At 32.5% G+C, this 23,225-nt stretch overlaps 1 protein-coding gene across 2 annotated transcripts in view; it reads right to left on the bottom strand.

Annotated features, from left to right (window-relative positions):
* Positions 1-23,225, bottom strand: part of LOC119605855 (nucleolar protein dao-5) — a 47,483-nt gene that overhangs the window by 1,189 nt on the left and 23,069 nt on the right. Inside the window, exons 3-11 of one of the 2 annotated variants that reach the window (XM_037959178.1) lie at positions 12,162-12,241; positions 10,404-10,573; positions 8,650-8,753; positions 8,469-8,583; positions 5,535-5,668; positions 5,186-5,479; positions 3,460-5,120; positions 2,999-3,126; positions 337-429 (exon numbers count right to left, since the gene is read on the bottom strand). In XM_037959178.1, coding sequence (XP_037815106.1) covers positions 3,011-3,126; positions 3,460-5,120; positions 5,186-5,479; positions 5,535-5,668; positions 8,469-8,583; positions 8,650-8,753; positions 10,404-10,573; positions 12,162-12,198 — 2,631 coding nt within the window. In that variant the 5' untranslated portion in view covers positions 12,199-12,241 and the 3' untranslated portion in view covers positions 337-429; positions 2,999-3,010. The remainder of the gene's footprint in view (positions 1-336; positions 430-2,998; positions 3,127-3,459; positions 5,121-5,185; positions 5,480-5,534; positions 5,669-8,468; positions 8,584-8,649; positions 8,754-10,403; positions 10,574-12,161; positions 12,242-23,225) is intronic. The other variant, XM_037959179.1, reaches the window with a different exon arrangement.

Here is a 23,225-nt window from a genome sequence, read left to right as displayed (position 1 = left end):
TAAGTTCTACTTCAGTTCTAGTTCAGTTCTAGTTCAGTTCTAGTTCAGTTCTAGTTCAGTTCTAGTTCAGTTCTAGTTCAGTTCTAGTTCAGTTCTAGTTCAGTTCTAGTTCAGTTCTAGTTCAGTTCTAGTTCAGTTCTAGTTCAGTTCTAGTTCAGTTCTAGTTCAGTTCTAGTTAAGTTCTAGTTCAGTTCTAGTTCAGTTCTAGTTCAGTTCTAGTTCAGTTCTAGTTCAGTTCTAGTTCAGTTCTAGTTCAGTTCTAGTTCAGTTCTAGTTCAGTTCTAGTTCAGTTCTAGTCCAATTGGAGTTTTAGTTTAAAATAAACAAAATACCTACTTTAGTGTGCTTTAGTTTTTTGCGCTTTCCATTGTTTCTTTTTGAAAATAAACAATGTTTATCCGGTTACCCGGTTTAAGTTGACAACAGCCGCACAGTGGTATAGGAAAAAAAAAAGAGGGAAATAATTCGGTAACTTCTAAACGGTTAATCCGATTTTAATGAAATTTGGTGTGCACAAAGAGGAGGTGTTGTCGAGTTTAGGTTTTGAATTTGGACCTTATAGGCCAACCAGGGGCCCGGCGGGGGGTCATCAAATTAGGACACCTCGGCTATGTTAAATTTTTAAAACGATCCTATTTCTTCATTTGAGTTCCGATTTAAAAAAAAATTTCGTATATAGAATCTCCTCATCGAGCACTATAAAAAATGTTGTCATAGCAGTAAATTATCTCTTATAGTTTAGGAGATATTCGCATTTGAAAATTAAAATTTTAAAATTTTTACCGTCCTTACTTTAGTTTTTTTTGATAATAGCAGGTCCAAATATTCCCGATTTTCGCCATTTTGTTTTATTCGCTTAACAACAAGTTTATATATCAAGCAGTGAAAGAATTATGTAAAAATCATGACTGAGTCCAAAGTTATAGGCATTTTAATTTAAAAAATTAAAAAAAGGCGATTTTTTGTCATTTTTTTGGGAAAAAAGTATCTTTTTCTTTTTAAGTTATCTAAAAAGTTTCTAAGAAGATGCATATAGAATTTATACTTTTTGGAAAGCTGACTTTACATAAAGTACGATAAATGAAACAAAACCTAAAAATTTTTGATACCGAGGGGACCAGGTCCATCCAAAAAAACCCTATTTTTTATGGAAAATTAAATTTTGAGCAAAAATTCTCAAATCGCATAGTCGATATCAAATTATAGTGACCTGTTTTATATGACCCAATATGTTCTTAATCATTTTGTAACGGGTTTCGATAACCCCGCCCCTGGTATGGATATAATAGGCAAAAAACTAAAAAATCCCATTTTTGGGATTTTTTAAAACTTTTTTGGGAATTCCGGGATTTCTAATAAGAAAATTCGAAATTTTGATTTAATTTTGGATTTTAAGTAAAAAAATCTACCTAACTGTAAAATTTCATCAAAAAATATTCATAAATAAAATTTTTATTGCAATTAGAAAAATTTGTATCTTCGCAAAAACTGAATAAAAAACATTTTTTAATTTTTTTTTTTAAAAGTATTCCGCGAATTTTTTAATTTTCAAAAATTATATACAGTTTTGAAAAATAGACAAAATTACCTTTCCATTGATATATAACATGCCTACCTAATGTTTTTTAAGTGACAAATTAATTAGGGAAAACTCAACATCTTTTAGAAAATTTGCCTAGCACTATTATTTTCATCCATAAGGTTAACTCTTAAATTTGTTACATATATGGATGAAAATAATAGTGCTAGGTAAATTTTCTAAAAGATGTTGAGTTTTCCCTAATTAATTTGTCACTTAAAAAACATTAGGTAGGCATGTTATATATCAATGGAAAGGTAATTTTGTCTATTTTTCAAAACTGTATATAATTTTTGAAAATTAAAAAATTCGCGGAATACTTTTTTTAAAAAAAATTAAAAAATGTTTTTTATTCAGTTTTTGCGAAGATACAAATTTTTCAAATTGCAATAAAAATTTTATTTATGAATATTTTTTGATGAAATTTTACAGTTATGTAGATTTTTTTACTCAAAATCCAAAATTAAATAAAAATTTCGAATTTTCTTATTAGAAATCCCGGAATTCCCAAAAAAGTTTTAAAAAATCCCAAAAATGGGATTTTTTGGTTTTTTGCCTATTATATCCATACCAGGGGCGGGGTTATCGAAACCCGTTACAAAATGATTAAGAACTTATTGGGTCATATAAAACAGGTCACTATAATTTGATATCGACTATGCGATTTGAGAACTTTTGCTCAAAATTTAATTTTCCATAAAAAATAGGGTTTTTTTGGATGGACCTGGTCCCCTCGGTATCAAAAATTTTTAGGTTTTGTTTCATTTATCGTATTTTATGTAAAGTCAGCTTTCCAAAAAGTATAAATTCTATATACATCTTCTTAGAAACTTTTTAGATAACTTAAAAAGAAAAAGATACTTTTTTCCCAAAAAAATGACAAAAAATCGCCTTTTTTTAATTTTTTAAATTTAAATGCCTATAACTTTGGACTCAGTCATGATTTTTACATAATTCTTTCACTGCTTGGTATATAAACTTGTTGTTAAGCAAATAAAAAAAAATGGCGAAAATCGGAAATATTTGGACCTGCTATTATCAAAAAAACTAAAGTAAGGACGGTAAAAATTTTAAAATTTTAATATTCAAATGCGAATATCTCCTAAACTATAAGAGATAATTTACTGCTACGACGACATTTTTTATAGTGCTCGATGAGGAGATTCTATATACGAAATTTTTTTTAAATCGGAACTCAAATGAAGAAATAGGATCGTTTTAAAAATTTAACATAGCCGAGGTGTCCTAATTTGAGGACCCCCCGCCGGGCCCCTGGTTGGCCTATAAGGTCCAAATTCAAAACCTAAACTCGACAACACCTCCTCTTTGTGCATACCAAATTTCATTAAAATCGGATTAACCGTTTAGAAGTTACCGAATTATTTCCCTCTTTTTTTTTTCCTATACCACTGTGAGCCGGTTAAAATTTACTTAGTAATCATAATCATCGTAATAATTTGGTGCTATTCTTGAACCGATGTTGGTTCTGTAGTCGCTGCGACTTGTTTGCGGGGCTGGCGGCGAGACGATCGTACGCCGGCGGATATCTGTTGAGGAAAAATTTGAATCACTATTGTAATTATTATTATTATGATTTGGGGAATTTGGTTGATATTGATGTTGGGATGGATGTTGTTGGTTTTGTTGTTGCTGAGATTGATGATAATTTTGATTTGATTGGGTTAATTGAGGCTGAGTTTGAGATTGAAAAGATTGTGAATGTGCGGTAGAGGAGGAAGTAGAAGAAGAAGAAGGTGATTGATTTTTATATACAAATGAATCGGAAGATGATAATGAAGAAGTAGGAGAAGATGAATAAGCAGAAGAGTAGGAAGAGGAGGAGGAGGATGCTGAAGGTGAGTATATACTCTGATACGGACGGTTGTTATTGTTATTTTCATGATGTTGATGATAGTGGGTTGATTGATGCGGCGAAAGCGGTTTAAGCGTTGGATTTAAAGCATCATTAAGCGTAACGTCGTAATCATTTTCGTAGAGCTCATCCAATGTAGCTTTACTAGATGGTTGCGTTTCTGGTCGTGGTTGCGATACAGGCAAAGCACTACGTGGTGGCAGTGTGGTACGTGACCCAGAGTCACGTAACAATGGAGCACCATGTTCAAGAAGATGTACACCGGAGTTGGTAGAGAACATATCAATCATACTACTGTCAGTGGTATGAGATTCGTGTGATTTATGAGCGACGCCTACCGGTTGTAGACCTCTTGGTAAATATGGGCTGCCACCACGTGATGGTAAAAATGGTCGTTTGACTACACGTACCGAAGCTGGACGGCTGGTGGGTAAACTATTTTTACTGGCTACAGCAGGGGTATCATCTTCTGCTTCCTCTGCTATATCTGGATCGACTTCATCGCTATTGACTAATGCTTGAGCTGATGGGCTTCGAGAGCGACTTGGTATGCTGGGTATGGGCTTGCGTCTGCCGGCAACTGAAGCACCACCGCGACTCCTTATAGGTTTATGTTCTACCTCTGGTTCAACTTCTTCCGTGTCGACCTCTTCGGATGGTTCGGGTAGACGGGGTTTTTTGGCACCTTTGCGTGCACCGGGTCTGGTGCGCTTAGAAGGACGCTCATCATAATCGTCATCGACAAAGTCGACATCGTCATGTACAGGAGCACGACCGCGAGTGCGACCTGTTAAAGGATTTCTTCTGCGACTACTGCCACGTCGTGAGTAGCGTTCATCGGCATCATAATCTTCTTCCTCATCGACGGGCAGTGATTTTTTCTCTGTTACTGGTTTTCTAAGAGTTCTGGTAGGTTTGCGTCCCAAAATACCTCTTTTAGGTACAGGAACTTCTTCTTCTTCTTCGGTGGCTTCCTCAACAACACGTTTTTTGCTGTGGCCACGATGAGCACGAGTGTCATCGTAATCCTCTTCTTCATAGTATTCTTCATCCTCAGCATGATCGCCGGCAGGAGGAGCCGATGTAGTGGCTGTTCTCTGCACGGGATAACTGAATTTATTCTTGGCACTGACAGGTACTGGTCTAGCAATGCGAGGAGGAGCTCTGGGACGAGAATAAACTGAAGAAGGGGCTGCTTTAGGTGTTACAAATTCTTCCAATGGCTTAGGAGTTGTTTTGATTTTAGGAGGAGCATCTTCATCGGCAGCAGCTTCTTCCTGATCGGGTATTTGAGATTGAGGCTTTTCATAGTCATCTAAATCATCGGAATCACTGGCTGGTGATGCAGTTGTAGAACGTTTCTCATTAATACGTCTGCGACCGTTAGAACGACGTGGTGTTTCGACAGGTTCAACTGGCTCATCAGCGACAGCGGGTGCAGCTGCTTTACGACGACCCGTTAGGGGACGATCATCACTTAAACTACGCCTTTCATCGGCACTAGCACGGCCAGCAAAGGTTCCTGGCTTGCGACCATTTAATTTACGTTTATCAGCAGGTGTTGTTGCCTTACCGCGTGACTTGGGTTTCTCAAAACTGCGACGATCGGTATCGTAATCGTCTTCAGGTTCCGCTTCATCACGAACTCGATCACGACCATTGGAACGTCTTTTTAAAAGAAATAGGTAATAAATTAAATGTTTAAAGAATTGTTTAAGAAACTTTTCAATTACCTTGGTTTCTCATCGGCAAAAGAACGTTTCTCATCTTCATATTCCTCATCATACTCAGCTACCACTGGTTTACGATGACGTGGTCTCTGTTTACGTCTTCTATTGGCACGCTCCTCATAGTAATCCTCATCATATTCATCCTCTTCATAGTAGTAATCATCAATGGGTCTACGATTCGAGGGTCTTCTGAGTGGTCTTAAAGGTCTTACAGGACGTCGGCGTTGTGTTGGTGGTGGCTCTGTGGTTGTAGTCGTTGTTGAGGTGGTGGTAGTGGCCATATATAAGTCATCGTTTCTGAAATTTTACACAATATAGTTGTCATTCAAAATTGTCCGCAATCGCAACTTACCTATTCCAAAATTTCATTGAACCCTCACAATCGACATCGGATACAAAATGACAGATAAATGTTCTCTGATCAAAAGCTGTAAAGTTGGCGCATAAAAAGTCGTGACGTATGCCATAAACACAATGATGATAAACCTGGAATTTTTATAATAAATATTAAAATTTAGAATTTCGAAAATAATAACAAAATGTTTTCCATCTCGTGTGTTTGGTAATCATGTGAATAGTCAATTTCCATGTTACTACATGTTATTCCATTGTTTCCAAAACTCTAAGCGTTATTTCTAGGTCATGATCAAGTCAAATTAAAGATTTAAGTACTCGCAAGTGTATTCAAAGTTAAAATTTCAAATAAAATATTATCATTATTCATTTTGAAACTAATTGAAAATGTTACGTTTGCATGTTTGGCAGTTATTAAGGAATTTATTAAACTACTAGCTATACCCAGTGTGCTTCGCTACCCTCATCGTAATGGAATAAAATAAATATCATTATTGTAAATGTATATATATTTGCAATATCAAAAATTCCCCTTTTAGAGAACTCTTTAAGTTTGATTTTATGATTCTAGTCTCAATATTACAGAAAATTAAAAAAAACAGTTGAAGAACGAAAAAGTACCAGACAGTGCCTTTTTATATATTTTCATTAAATCAGGATGACGCATGTTTAATTTTCAACCAGAAACCAAAAAAATCGCATAAAGATTTTTATACAATCAGGAAGCTACATGTCCAATTTTATGTTTTTAGGTTAAATATTATAGAAAATTCGAAAAGTATTAGTAAAAGAACAAAAAAGTACCAGAGCATCCTTTTTCAATTTTCGTTCAATTGGGATACTGCGTGTTTAATTTTATGTTTATATATTCAATATTTTAGAAAGCTCTAAAAGTACCAGTACCAGTGAAGTACGAAAGAGTACCAAAAAACCTATTTTATTTAATTTCATGTTCATAAGTTCAATATTATAGAAAATTCAAAAAGTACCAGAAAATATTCCAGTTTAAATTTTCATTCACTCAAGTCCCTGATTGCTTTTATAGATTCTAATTAACTCCGGGCTCCACATGCTTAATTTCATGTTTCTAGGATCAATATTATAAAAAACACAAAAAGTACCTTTTGAAGAACGAAAAAGTACCAAAAAGTGCCCTTTTATAGATTCTCATTTACTCCGTGCTCTATATGCTTAATTTCATGTTTCTAGGTTAAATTTTATAGAAAACTCAAAAAGTACCAGTCGAAGGACGAAAAAGTACCAAAAAGTCCCCTTTCATAGATTCTCATTTACTCCGGGCTCTACATGCTAAATTTCACGTTTCTAGGTTCCATATTATACAAAAATCCAAAAAGTACCTTTTGAAGAACTAAAAAGTACCAAAAGGTCCCTTTTTATAGGTTCTCACTTAATCCAGGCTCTACATAGTTATTTTCATGTTTCTAGGTTCAATATTATAGGAAATTCAAAAAGTACCTTTTGAAGAACGAAACAGTACCAAAAAGTCCCGTTTTATAGATTCTGATTTACTCCGGGCTCTACATGCTTAATTTCATGTTTCTAGGTTAAATTTTATAGAAAACTCAAAAAGTACCAGTCAAAGGACGAAACAGTACCAAAAAGTCCCCTTTTATAGATTCTCATTTACTCCGGGCTCTACATGCTTAATTTCATGTTTCTAGGTTAAATTTTAAAGAAAACTCAAAAGGTACCAGTCGAAGGACGAAAAAGTACCAAAAAGTCCCCTTTTATAGATTCTCATTTACTCCGGGCTCTACATGCTTAATTTCATGTTTCTAGGTTAAATTTTATAGAAAACTCAAAAAGTACCAGTCGAAGGACGAAAAAGTACCAAAAAGTCCCCTTTTATAGATTCTCATTTACTCCGGTCTCTACATGTTTAATTTCATGTTTCTAGGTTCAATATTATAGAAAATTCAAAAAGTACCTTTTGAAGAACGAAAAAGTACCAAAAAGTCCCATTTTATAGATTCTCATTTACTCCGAGCTCCACATGCTTAATTTCATGTTTCTAGGTTTGATTTTAAAGAAAACTCAAAAAAGTACCTGTGTAGAACGAAAAAGTAGCGAAAAGTCCCTTTATTATTAATTTCATGTTTCTATTTAAATATCATAGAAAACTCAAAAAGGACCAGTTGGAGAATGAAAAGTACCAAAAAATATCACTTGGTACCGGGGTTCCAAATAACACCCCATTAGGATATTTAGTGTTTCTAAATTTAAAAATTTTATCTAAATTGGATCATTGTGGTTGAATAAAATCAAATTTCCCGTTTTTACCCCTTTTGGTACTTTTTTCCTCCCCATTAACGAAATAAAAATTCTATTCCAAAAAGTTGCAACATCGTAGTGGGAGCCCGTTATTATGTATTCATATGTATAAGTTAATAAACCAAAAACAATGTTTTATGAAAAAAGTACCAAAAATAGGTACAATTTTAACCCCTTAAACGTCCGAATATCCAAAAAGTACTAAATTCATATTTTTATTTTTTCGTTAAGTTATGAAGGAGTCAAAAATATTTTTTGAATGTGCACTGGTTTAAAAGATACATGGGGTGCGAAAAAAGTACCAAAATACAGTTTTTACCCGTTTATTCCCTAAAGGGGCCGAATTTTAAAAAAGTACCAGACACCTGTCCGTTTATTTTTTAAATGAACGTCGATAAGCTTTAAACTGTTTTTGTATCTTTTCTAGTTTAGGAGATATAAGGTTACCGAATTTACCCGTTTTTACCCTTTTTTACCCCCTAAACATTCGAATTTCCAAAAATCCCGTCTTAGTGGATCTATTTGGCGGGAGACCAACCTCCTGTCCAAATTTCAGCTCTTTAGCTTCAACCGTTTAGGCTGTGAATCAGTCAGTCAGTCAGTCAGTAACGTTAGAATTTTATATATATAGATTACTTACCTGACATTTATATTCTATGGAGGCATAGAAACCATCATGCAAACCATCACATTTAAAGTGGATCTCATCATCGGGTGGTGTTGTTGATAAAAATGGATAACTTGATAGATTATAACTGAAAATACGAAAATTTTAAATTAGACATAGATTTATCATAATTCAATTGTGGTTAAGTAGTTACCCTCTCAATTCACGCGGTAAATTTGGATCCCAGATATAATCGATTTGTGGTATACCAGTCAATTTAGAGTCTTTCGTGGTGGTATTGGTGGCAGCATGTTCGTGCTGAAATTAGAAAATCCATTATAGAAATTAGTGTGTATTAAAATAATTAAAGTTTTAAATAATATGTAAATATTATTGTCTATTTCCATAGGTATATATGAACTCTTTAAGACCTAAACAAAATCGTTTTTTCAAGCAGCTGACTCAAAAAGCTTTCTGAATGAAAATTTTCTAAAATTTAGCCAGATTCTTAACATTCTTAAAGGAAACTCTCTATCACTAACCTACGAAGTTCTACTTCAGAAAGCTCTCTATTTGTAGTTTAAAAAGAGAGAAAGCTTCTTAAACTACTAATATTTATATTCAGCTTAGAAAGTTTTTTTATTAAATATATCCATTAGAAGCGTTTCTTTAACTTAAACATTCTTTATCACTCACTTTTAAAGAAAAGTTTGTATTGCTAACTAAAGCTTTTGAAAAGCTTTAATGATGGAATTAATCTAAAGGACTATTATATGAAGCTATTCTGAAAGATAATATGTATCGCTAATTTAAGCTTCCCTAAACGAATAGCACAGAAACATTTACAATAAAAAAAGCTATAGAGTTTTAATAAGGAAAAAAGCTTTTCTTAATGAAAGCTTCTATCTATTATTTAAAAGGCTTTTTTAAGCGAAAAGCATTACTTCTATCACTAGTTTTATATCAAGAAGTAATCTTAAAATAAGTTTTCTATCTCTGTAAGCTTTCAGAGCGAGAAAGCTTTTCAGTGTCAGCTTTCCTAAAGAAAGAACAAAAACATTTTTTTTAATAAACATTTACAATAGAATAACCTGTACTAGCAGTTCGGAAAACTTTTTCGAAAAAAGCTCAATCATAAGCTAAAGAAGCTTTCCCTAATATCAAAAGTAGTTATTGATATAAACACACAGAAACAAGGATATTGAATTAAAGTTAATTGAGTCCAATGCTATAGAAGGCTTTTATTGCTTGTGAACTTAATTGGGTCAACGATAGTAAAGGTCCGATAATGATATTCCATGATAAACACTGGCATTCGGTTTTTTTGCTTTTCAGCAAATCAGTACAGAGTAATTTGCAAAAGCTTTTTGGCTTAAGGTTAAAAGAAAGTCCAAGAAAGAAGAAAAGCTTCGTCATGCATTTCTATCTATCGTTCTTAATGAAAAAACCCTTTAGAAATTTTTAACTAAAAATTTCCAAAATTCTTGCAATAGAATTTCTAATAACAAAAACGAAAAAAGTTCTCACGTAATCTCGATAAACAAATAATTCAATTTTAAAATAATTTACCACACCCCCCCCCCCCCATTCAACTAAAGTCAATGACTTTAAAAATTAAACAAATAAAAAAAATCTAAAACTATTAAAAACGCACAATACGTGTGAGGGATTATTAATGAATTTTACTTTCGCCTCAAAAAAAAAAAACAAATTAACGTTAACCTTTTTGAAAAATAAAACACACAAAAAGCCAAAAAAGGTTATGTGTGTAAGTGGAACAAATACATTGAAAATAATTAAAGTTTGATCAAAAAAAAATTTTATGTTAAAAAACAAACCAAAACATACATCACTTTAGAATTAACATTTAGCTAAAACACTTTTAATTTCAAATGGTTTAAAATTGTTACAATTCGACATTCTTTTTTGTGAATAAGAATATACGCTCTTTTACCACTGCCCACTTACCTTTTCTTCCTTTGCCTCAGCCGCCGGTTCACCTTCACCTTCCGCTGTTGCAGCAGCTGCATCTGCATTTGATGATGGTGATGTCGATATTGTTTTTGGTGTAGTGGCAATGGAAACTTTTTTAAATGGTGCTACAGCGTCAACATTGACTATGACTAAAACTAAAAAAGCTGCAAAACAAACAAAATGTTAAGAAACATTAATTATAACAACGACAAGTGGTAGCAATGATCAGTAAATAGAGGTTTTTGAAAAAGTTTAAATAATGATGAAAAACGCTTAATAAAAAGGTTGTTGATAATAACTTGTGATGTTGAAGTTTTTAAAACATGATATTGAACTTGACTTGTAACTACAAGCGTTAATAAATTGTTTTTTTAGTGCTGCTGCTATTAACTTTATTTTTTTTTTAATTTAACTCAAGGTCATTTAATTAAGTATTTGATAATCGTTGTTTGTGAACAACCCCCTCGAAACAGCTCAAAATACAATTTTGAACTAAACTAGACCTGAACTAGAACTTAACTAGAACTGTACTAGAACTGAACTTGAACTGAACTAGAACTGAACTAAAACTGAACTAGAATTGAACTAGAACTGAACTAGAACTGAACTAGAACTGAACTAGAACTGAACTAGAACTGAACTAGAACTGAACTAGAACTGAACTAGAACTGAACTAGAACTGAACTAGAACTAGAACTGAACTAGAACTAACTAGAACTGAACTAGAACTGAACTAGAACTGAACTAGAACTGAACTAGAACTGAACTAGAACTAGAACTGAACTAGAACTGAACTAGAACTGAACTAGAACTGAACTGAACTAGAACTGAACTAGAACTGAACTAGAACTGAACTAGAACTGAACTAGAACTGAACTAGAACTGAACTAGAACTGAACTAGAACTGAACTAGAACTGAACTAGAACTGAACTAGAACTGAACTAGAACTGAACTAGAACTGAACTAGAACTGAACTAGAACTGAACTAGAACTGAACTAGAACTGAACTAGAACTGAACTAGAACTGAACTAGAACTGAACTAGAACTGAACTAGAACTGAACTAGAACTGAACTAGAACTGAACTAGAACTGAACTAGAACTGAACTAGAACTGAACTAGAACTGAACTAGAACTGAACTAGAACTGAACTAGAACTGAACTAGAACTGAACTAGAACTGAACTAGAACTGAACTAGAACTGAACTAGAACTGAACTAGAACTGAACTAGAACTGAACTAGAACTGAACTAGAACTGAACTAGAACTGAACTAGAACTGAACTAGAACTGAACTAGAACTGAACTAGAACTGAACTAGAACTGAACTAGAACTGAACTAGAACTGAACTAGAACTGAACTAGAACTGAACTAGAACTGAACTAGAACTGAACTAGAACTGAACTAGACTGACTAGAACTGAACTAGAACTGAACTAGAACTAAACTAGAACTGAACTAGAACTGAACTAGAACTGAACTAGAACTTAACTAGAACTGAACTAGGACTGAACTAGAACTGAACGAGAACTGAACTAGAACTATACTAGAACTTAATTAAGTAGTCAGAGGTTATAAGGAATTTTATAAATGTTTATAATTTTAAGATCGGTTCATAATTTTGTGAAGCATTTAAAGGTCTCCTTTCAAAAAGTAATTGCTTATCATATAATCGGTGATAGAATACATTGTTAAATTCAGTTCCCAATAAGTGACTTTAAATTCTGCAAATTCAATCACTTCAATATCTTACCTGCAGTTATTAACATCCATCGTTTAACATTCTTCATTGTTGACAATCCCTTCTATTCAAATTAAATAATTCACGGAAACCTGCAAAGACAATAACAAGAAGAATAAATTATTAACAAAAAAAGTCTATAAAATCATTTAACTCTTATGGCTAAGTGATACATTTGTTGTTTTTATTGATCAATTATTTTCTGAGGTTAAATATAAATTTTTAATTTTATGAGTACTAACGGTACTAGGAAGACACCCACGTTCAAAATAAAAATACAAAAATTATAAAAACAATCAACATCAACTGTAATTATGGCCATTACGTTATTGGCCAGGCAAAAACTTAAGCAAACATAAAACAATTCTTAAAAAGTCAATGATCTTTAAATTATAAAAAACGATTTCTGTGTTGGGTAGTGTCGAAAAACGTAGTTTCTTTGTTTATTTTTTGTAATTTTTCCACAAAATTAAATATTGGACTTGATGATTAACCCATTGAAGTTATGACAGCAAAATTATTAAAAATATTTCACTAACTAGACTTTAGACTAAAATATAGATTTAACTATATATAGTCTAAACTATAGACTAGACTATAGACTAGACTATAGACTAGACTATAGACTAGACTATAGACTAGACTATAGACTAGACTATAGACTAGACTATAGACTAGACTATAGACTAGACTATAGACTAGACTATAGACTAGACTATAGACTAGACTATAGACTAGACTATAGACTAGACTATAGACTAGACTATAGACTAGACTATAGACTAGACTATAGACTAGACTATAGACTAGACTATAGACTAGACTATAGACTAGACTATAGACTAGACTATAGACTAGACTATAGACTAGACTATAGACTAGACTATAGACTAGACTATAGACTAGACTATAGACTAGACTAGACTAGACTATAGACTAGACTATAGACTAGACTATAGACTAGACTATAGACTAGACTATAGACTAGACTATAGACTAGACTATAGACTAGACTATAGACTAGACTATAGACTAGACTATAGACTAGACTATAGACTAGACTATAGACTAGACTATAGACTAGACTATAGACTAGACTATAGACTAGACTATAGACTAGACTATAGACTAGACTATAGACTAGACTATAGACTAGACTATAGACTAGACTATAGACTAGACTATAGACTAGACTATAGACTAGACTATAGACTAGACTATAGACTAGACTATAGACTAGACTATAGACTAGACTATAGACTAGACTATAGACTAGACTATAGACTAGACTATAGACTAGACTATAGACTAGACTATAGACTAGACTATAGACTAGACTATAGACTAGACTATAGACTAGACTATAGACTAGACTATAGACTAGACTATAGACTAGACTATAGACTAGACTATAGACTAGACTATAGACTAGACTATAGACTAGACTATAGACTAGACTATAGACTAGACTATAGACTAGACTATAGACTAGACTATAGACTAGACTATAGACTAGACTATAGACTAGACTATAGACTAGACTATAGACTAGACTATAGACTAGACTATAGACTAGACTATAGACTAGACTATAGACTAGACTAGACTAGACTAGACTAGACTATAGACTAGACTATAGACTAGACTATAGACTAGACTATAGACTAGACTATAGACTAGACTATAGACTAGACTATAGACTAGACTATAGACTAGACTATAGACTAGACTATAGACTAGACTATAGACTAGACTATAGACTAGACTATAGACTAGACTATAGACTAGACTATAGACTAGACTATAGACTAGACTATAGACTAGACTATAGACTAGACTATAGACTAGACTATAGAACTAGACTATAGACTAGACTATAGACTAGACTATAGACTAGACTAGACTAGACTATAGACTAGACTATAGACTAGACTATAGACATAGACTATAGACTAGACTATAGACTAGACTAGACTATAGACTAGACTATAGACTAGACATATAAGACGTATAGATAGGACTAAGACTAGGACTATAGACTAGACTATAGACTAGGACCTATAGACTAGACTATAGACTAGACTATAGACTAGACTATAGACAGACTATAGACTAGACTATAGAACTAGACTAATAGACTAGACTATAGACTAGACTATAGACTAGACTAGACTATAGACTAGACTATAGACTAGACTAGACTATAGACTAGACTATAGACTAGACTATAGACTAGACTAGACTATAGACTAGACTATAGACTAGACTAGACTATAGACTAGACTAGACTATGACTAGACTAGACTATAGACTAGACTAGACTATAGACTAGACTAGACTATAGACTAGACTATAGACTAGACTATAGACTAGACTATAGACTAGACTATAGACTAGACTATAGACTAGACTATAGACTAGACTATAGACTAGACTATAGACTAGACTATAGACTAGACTATAGACTAGACTATAGACTAGACTATAGACTAGACTATAGACTAGACTATAGACTAGACTATAGACTAGACTATAGACTAGACTATAGACTAGACTATAGACTAGACTATAGACTAGACTATAGACTAGACTATAGACTAGACTATAGACTAGACTATAGACTAGACTATAGACTAGACTATAGACTAGACTATAGACTAGACTATAGACTAGACTATAGACTAGACTATAGACTAGACTATAGACTAGACTATAGACTAGACTATAGACTAGACTATAGACTAGACTATAGACTAGACTATAGACTAGACTATAGACTAGACTATAGACTAGACTATAGACTAGACTATAGACTAGACTATAGACTAGACTATAGACTAGACTATAGACTAGACTATAGACTAGACTATAGACTAGACTATAGACTAGACTATAGACTAGACTATAGACTAGACTATAGACTAGACTATAGACTAGACTATAGACTAGACTATAGACTAGACTATAGACTAGACTATAGACTAGACTATAGACTAGACTATAGACTAGACTATAGACTAGACTATAGACTAGACTATAGACTAGACTATAGACTAGACTATAGACTAGACTATAGACTAGACTATAGACTAGACTATAGACTAGACTATAGACTAGACTATAGACTAGACTATAGACTAGACTATAGACTAGACTATAGACTAGACTATAGACTAGACTATAGACTAGACTATAGACTAGACTATAGACTAGACTATAGACTAGACTATAGACTAGACTATAGACTAGACTATAGACTAGACTATAGACTAGACTATAGACTAGACTATAGACTAGACTATAGACTAGACTATAGACTAGACTATAGACTAGACTATAGACTAGACTATAGACTAGACTATAGACTAGACTATAGACTAGACTATAGACTAGACTATAGACTAGACTATAGACTAGACTAGACTAGACTATAGACTAGACTATAGACTAGACTATAGACTAGACTATAGACTAGACTATAGACTAGACTATAGACTAGACTATAGACTAGACTATAGACTAGACTATAGACTAGACTATAGACTAGACTAGACTATAGACTAGACTAGACTATAGACTAGACTATAGACTAGACTAGACTATAGACTAGACTATAGACTAGACTAGACTATAGACTAGACTATAGACTAGACTATAGACTAGACTATAGACTAGACTATAGACTAGACTATAGACTAGACTATAGACTAGACTATAGACTAGACTATAGACTAGACTATAGACTAGACTATAGACTAGACTATAGACTAGACTATAACTAGACTATAGACTAGACTATAGACTAGACTATAGACTAGACTATAGACTAGACTATAGACTAGACTATAGACTAGACTATAGACTAGACTATAGACTAGACTATAGACTAGACTATAGACTAGACTATAGACTAGACTATAGACTAGACTATAGACTAGACTATAGACTAGACTATAGACTAGACTATAGACTAGACTATAGACTAGACTATAGACTAGACTATAGACTAGACTATAGACTAGACTATAGACTAGACTATAGACTAGACTATAGACTAGACTATAGACTAGACTATAGACTAGATAGACTAGACTATAGACTAGACTATAGACTAGACTATAGACTAGACTATAGACTAGACTATAGACTAGACTATAGACTAGACTATAGACTAGACTATAGACTAGACTATAGACTAGACTATAGACTAGACTATAGACTAGACTATAGACTAGACTATAGACTAGACTATAGACTAGACTATAGACTAGACTATAGACTAGACTATAGACTAGACTATAGACTAGACTATAGACTAGACTATAGACTAGACTATAGACTAGACTATAGACTAGACTATAGACTAGACTATAGACTAGACTATAGACTAGACTATAGACTAGACTATAGACTAGACTATAGACTAGACTATAGACTAGACTATAGACTAGACTATAGACTAGACTATAGACTAGACTATAGACTAGACTATGACTAGACTATAGACTAGACTATAGACTAGACTATAGACTAGACTATAGACTAGACTATAGACTAGACTATAGACTAGACTATAGACTAGACTATAGACTAGACTATAGACTAGACTATAGACTAGACTATAGACTAGACTATAGACTAGACTATAGACTAGACTATAGACTAGACTATAGACTAGACTATAGACTAGACTATAGACTAGACTATAGACTAGACTATAGACTAGACTATAGACTAGACTATAGACTAGACTATAGACTAGACTATAGACTAGACTATAGACTAGACTATAGACTAGACTATAGACTAGACTATAGACTAGACTATAGACTAGACTATAGACTAGACTATAGACTAGACTATAGACTAGACTATAGACTAGACTATAGACTAGACTATAGACTAGACTATAGACTAGACTATAGACTAGACTATAGACTAGACTATAGACTAGACTATAGACTAGACTATAGACTAGACTATAGACTAGACTATAGACTAGACTATAGACTAGACTATAGACTAGACTATAGACTAGACTATAGACTAGACTAGACTAGACTATAGACTAGACTATAGACTAGACTATAGACTAGACTATAGACTAGACTAGACTAGACTATAGACTAGACTATAGACTAGACTATAGACTAGACTAGACTGTAGACTAGACTATAGACTAGACTAGACTATAGACTAGACTATAGACTAGACTATAGACTAGACTATAGACTAGACTATAGACTAGACTATAGACTAGACTATAGACTAGACTATAGACTAGACTATAGACTAGACTATAGACTAGACTATAGACTAGACTATAGACTAGACTATAGACTAGACTATAGACTAGACTATAGACTAGACTATAGACTAGACTATAGACTAGACTATAGACTAGACTATAGACTAGACTATAGACTAGACTATAGACTAGACTATAGACTAGACTATAGACTAGACTATAGACTAGACTATAGACTAGACTATAGACTAGACTATAGACTAGACTATAGACTAGACTATAGACTAGACTATAGACTATAGACTAGACTATAGACTAGACTATAACTAGACTATAGACTGACTATAGACTAGACTATAGACTAGACTATAGACTAGACTATAGACTAGACTATAGACTAGAACTATAGACTAGACTATAGACTAGACTATAGACTAGACTATAGACTAGACTATAGACTAGACTATAGACTAGACTATAGACTAGGCTATAGACTAGACTATAGACTAGACTATAGACTAGACTAGACTAGACTATAGACTAGACTATAGACTAGACTATAGACTAGACTATAGACTAGACTATAGACTAGACTATAGACTAGACTATAGACTAGACTATAGACTAGACTATAGACTAGACTATAGACTAGACTATAGACTAGACTATAGACTAGACTATAGACTAGACTATAGACTAGACTATAGACTAGACTATAGACTAGACTATAGACTAGACTATAGACTAGACTATAGACTAGACTATAGACTAGACTATAGACTAGACTATAGACTAGACTATAGACTAGACTATAGACTAGACTATAGACTAGACTATAGACTAGACTATAGACTAGACTATAGACTAGACTATAGACTAGACTATAGACTAGACTATAGACTAGACTATAGACTAGACTATAGACTAGACTATAGACTAGACTATAGACTAGACTATAGACTAGACTATAGACTAGACTATAGACTAGACTATAGACTAGACTATAGACTAGACTATAGACTAGACTATAGACTAGACTATAGACTAGACTATAGACTAGACTATAGACTAGACTATAGACTAGACTATAGACTAGACTATAGACTAGACTATAGACTAGACTATAGACTAGACTATAGACTAGACTATAGACTAGACTATAGACTAGACTATAGACTAGACTATAGACTAGACTATAGACTAGACTATAGACTAGACTATAGACTAGACTATAGACTAGACTATAGACTAGACTATAGACTAGACTATAGACTAGACTATAGACTAGACTATAGACTAGACTATAGACTAGACTATAGACTAGACTATAGACTAGACTATAGACTAGACTATAGACTAGACTATAGACTAGACTATAGACTAGACTATAGACTAGACTATAGACTAGACTATAGACTAGACTATAGACTAGACTATAGACTAGACTATAGACTAGACTATAGACTAGACTATAGACTAGACTATAGACTAGACTATAGACTAGACTATAGACTAGACTATAGACTAGACTATAGACTAGACTATAGACTAGACTATAGACTAGACTAGACTAGACTATAGACTAGACTATAGACTAGACTATAGACTAGACTATAGACTAGACTAGACTAGACTATAGACTAGACTATAGACTAGACTATAGACTAGACTAGACTGTAGACTAGACTATAGACTAGACTAGACTATAGACTAGACTATAGACTAGACTATAGACTAGACTATAGACTAGACTATAGACTAGGCTATAGACTAGACTATAGACTAGACTATAGACTAGACTATAGACTAGACTATAGACTAGACTATAGACTAGACTATAGACTAGACTATAGACTAGACTATAGACTAGACTATAGACTAGACTATAGACTAGACTATAGACTAGACTATAGACTAGACTATAGACTAGACTATAGACTAGACTATAGACTAGTCTATAAACTAGACTATAGACTACACTATAGACTAGTATATTACTGTAGTTTTCGATGTAGAAAATATTGTAATTTCCATCTCTGCGTTGGCCCTTAAAGCAAATAGGTTAAAAAACTTCTTAAGGTGTTGTGTGTCGAGAGTTAGTGCCTTAAAGTGGCACATTTTGTATTTTTTTCTGTTAAATTTATTATTTATATTTGTAGAGGTAAATATATACTTTGTATGTTTGTGTTTTGCATATTTAATTAGTTTTTAATTTAATATTTCCATCACGTTTGTTTTTTCAAGTTGTTGGTTTGGTTTTTTTCAAAAAAATTGTTTGTTGTTAATTCGTTAAAGTTAAATTTTGTTGCACTAAACCGCAACAAATTCTTGATTTTTTTTTGTGAAATTATATTTATTTATCTTTGTTTTAAGACTTAAAGAACGTTAATAAAATTACAAAAAAGAACTTTTTTATAAAAAAACTTTTAACATTTAACTGAATGACTCATTTAGACGGGGGAATTTTGAAACCGTGTTTGTTTTTGTTGCGAATTGTAAATGTATATTTGGTTTTTTGAAAAGAGATTGTATTACATAAATTTAAAGATTGATTCAAGACATTCACTATTTATTTTTGGCTATTGTTTTGGAGGTAGTTACTCTTATTTATTTGTGATTTGATGAACAATTCTGAAGACTTCTCTTCAAATGTAAAGAAAACTAAAACGGATCTTATACTCCATAGATTGATAGAGCATAGTGAAATATCGAGGCTTAATACGGAGCATTGAGCCAATGGGTTCGTTATAGAATCGGAGTGACACGATTTACTGTTTTATGGGACATTCTTTAAGACACTCTTTAAGACAAATTGGTTCCCCCGTCAGGGAATTTTCAAACTCTACTACATCGCAATTGTATGCAAAACGGAAACAAAACATTTATACTTTCGAAAAATTTAAATAAAAAATTTAGTTGTTTGAAGAACTAGACGGTGAGAAAGAAATGTGTAAAAGACTATACATATATAGCTCAATCTAGAGGGATTTCAAAACTATAACAACAACTTTAAGTAAACAACATCCGTTTAGTCTGGTTAAAACATTTATATAATTTATCTCAGTGTATATGTATTTCCGTTTTTGACTATAACTTATAATTAAAACATAAGTGAATATATTAATTTATTATTAAAAAGTTATTTAAAAAATAAATCATTATAATAATCGAGCTACTAACAATGACAAGCTATAATACAATTTATAATATAATAAAACAAGTTCAATGAAAATTAAATTATTTTTATTTTCATTATTTTCAAACTGTTATAAAAATCAATAATATAACAATGAAGTTAACTACAACAATAAATAATTTTATAGCTTTAATTACGGCCAATAATTATTTATTATATAATAATATTATTGAACAGCAAACAATGTTTAATAAATATTTATTTATTTATTTATTTATTTGTAAATAAATATTTTGGCATCAGTTGTATAAAAGTAATTTACAAATTTAATAAAGCCTTTATTAAGCACTTTTATATTTTATATTTTGTTAAAATATGTATTTAAAAAAGGTTTTTTTTTAGGTAGCGGAGTTGATTAAGCTATGTCCATTTGTCTGTCTGCCTGTCTGTCTGTCTGTCTGTCCGTCTGTGTGTTTGTTGAAATCAGTTTTAAGAGGACCCCAGATATCGGCGAGATCCGAATCTTCAATAATTCTGTTAGACATGCTTTCGAGAAGATCACTATTTAAAATCAGCAAAATCGGTCAATAAATACCGGAGATATGAGCAAAAATCCGAGACAACCTCTTCAATTTTTTATTGTACTTGTTTATAAAAACAATGCTGAGCATGAAGTCACGTTATAAATGAAGCAGTATGTTGTTTTTAGCTAGAAACATGAAATTTAGTATGTTGAGCCCGGATTAGTTTCGAACATAACATAAAAGGGGATTTTTTTTTTTGGTACTTTTTCGTTCTACAAAAGATACTTTTTGAATTTTCTATAATATTGAAACTAAAAACATGAAATTTAGTATGTAGCGGCCGGATTAGGTGAGAACACTTTTTGGTACTTTTTCGTTTTACAAAAGGTACTTTTTGAATTTTCTATAATATTGAATCTAGAAACATGATATTAAGCATTAAGGGCCCGAGATTAGTGAAAACATATAAAAGGGGGTTTTCTGACACTTTTTCGTTCTACAAAAGGTACTTTTTGAATTTGAACCTAAAAACATGATATTAAGCATGTAGAACCCGAATTAGATGAGAACTTATAAAAGGGAACCTTTTGGTACCTTTTCGTTCTCCAAAAGGTACTTTTTGAATTTTCTATAATATTGAACCTAGAAACATGAAATTTTGTATTTATAGTGAGGACATGTAAAGTGGGACTCTTTAGTACTTTTAAGTTAATACAAATCTGGAGGAAACGATTTTTTCAACTTGTTTGTTCTATGAATTATACATTCTTTGGTTTTTATGCAGTTATGCAAGCAGCCTGGTTGATCGAAAATCTATAAAAGGGAACTTTCTGATACTTTTTCGTTTTACAGCTGGTATTTTTTGATTTTTGTACTGGATATTCTATTAATAATACATCATGGTGAAGGGTATATAAGATTCGGCACAGCCGAATAATAGTACTCTTACTCGACTAGACTATAGACGGACTATAGACTAGACTATAGACTAGACTATAGACTAGACTATGATGACTATAGACTAGACTATAGACTAGACTATAGACTAGACTAGACTAGACTAGACTAGACTATAGACTAGACTATAGACTAGACCTATAGACTAGACTATAGACTAGACTATAGACTAGACTATAGACTAGACTATAGACTAGACTATAGACTAGACTATAGACTAGACTATAGACTAGACTATAGACTAGCTACTATAGACTAGACTATAGACTAGACTATAGACTAACTATAGAACTAGACTATAGACTAGACTATAGACTAGACTATAGACTAGACTAGACTATAGGACTAGAACTATAGACTAGGACTATAGCACTAGGACTATAGACTAGACTATAGACTAGACTATAGACTAGACTATAGACTAGACTATTACCTAGACCTATGACTAGACTTAGACTATCTATAGACTAACTATAGACTAGACTATAGACTAGACTATAGACTAGACTATAGACTAGACTATAGACTAGACTATAGACTAGACTTACTAACTATAGACTAGACTATAGACTAGACTATAGACAGACTATAGACTGGACTATAGACTAACTATAGACTAGACTATAGACTAGACTATAGACTAGACTATAGACTAGACTATAGACTAGACTATAGACTAGACTATAGACTAGACTATAGACTAGACTATAGACTAGACTATAGACTAGACTATAGACTAGACTATAGACTAGACTATAGACTAGACTATAGACTAGACTATAGACTAGACCTATAGACTATAGACTAGACTATAGACTAGACTATAGACTAGACTATAGACTAGACTATAGACTAGACTATAGACTAGACTATAGACTAGACTATAGACTAGACTATAGACTAGACTATAGACTAGACTATAGACTAGACTATAGACTAGACTATAGACTAGACTATAGACTAGACTATAGACTAGACTATAGACTAGACTATAGACTAGACTATAGACTAGACTATAGACTAGACTATAGACTAGACTATAGACTAGACTATAGACTAGACTATAGACTAGACTATAGACTAGACTATAGACTAGACTATAGACTAGACTATAGACTAGACTATAGACTAGACTATAGACTAGACTATAGACTAGACTATAGACTAGACTATAGACTAGACTATAGACTAGACTATAGACTAGACTATAG

The sequence above is a fragment of the Lucilia sericata genome, unplaced genomic scaffold, assembly GCF_015586225.1.
Source record: "Lucilia sericata isolate MDLA Ls3-8-SP2 unplaced genomic scaffold, ASM1558622v1 Contig000527F_arrow, whole genome shotgun sequence".
Lineage (NCBI taxonomy): Eukaryota > Metazoa > Arthropoda > Insecta > Diptera > Calliphoridae > Lucilia > Lucilia sericata.
This window is presented reverse-complemented; position numbering and strand designations above follow the sequence as displayed.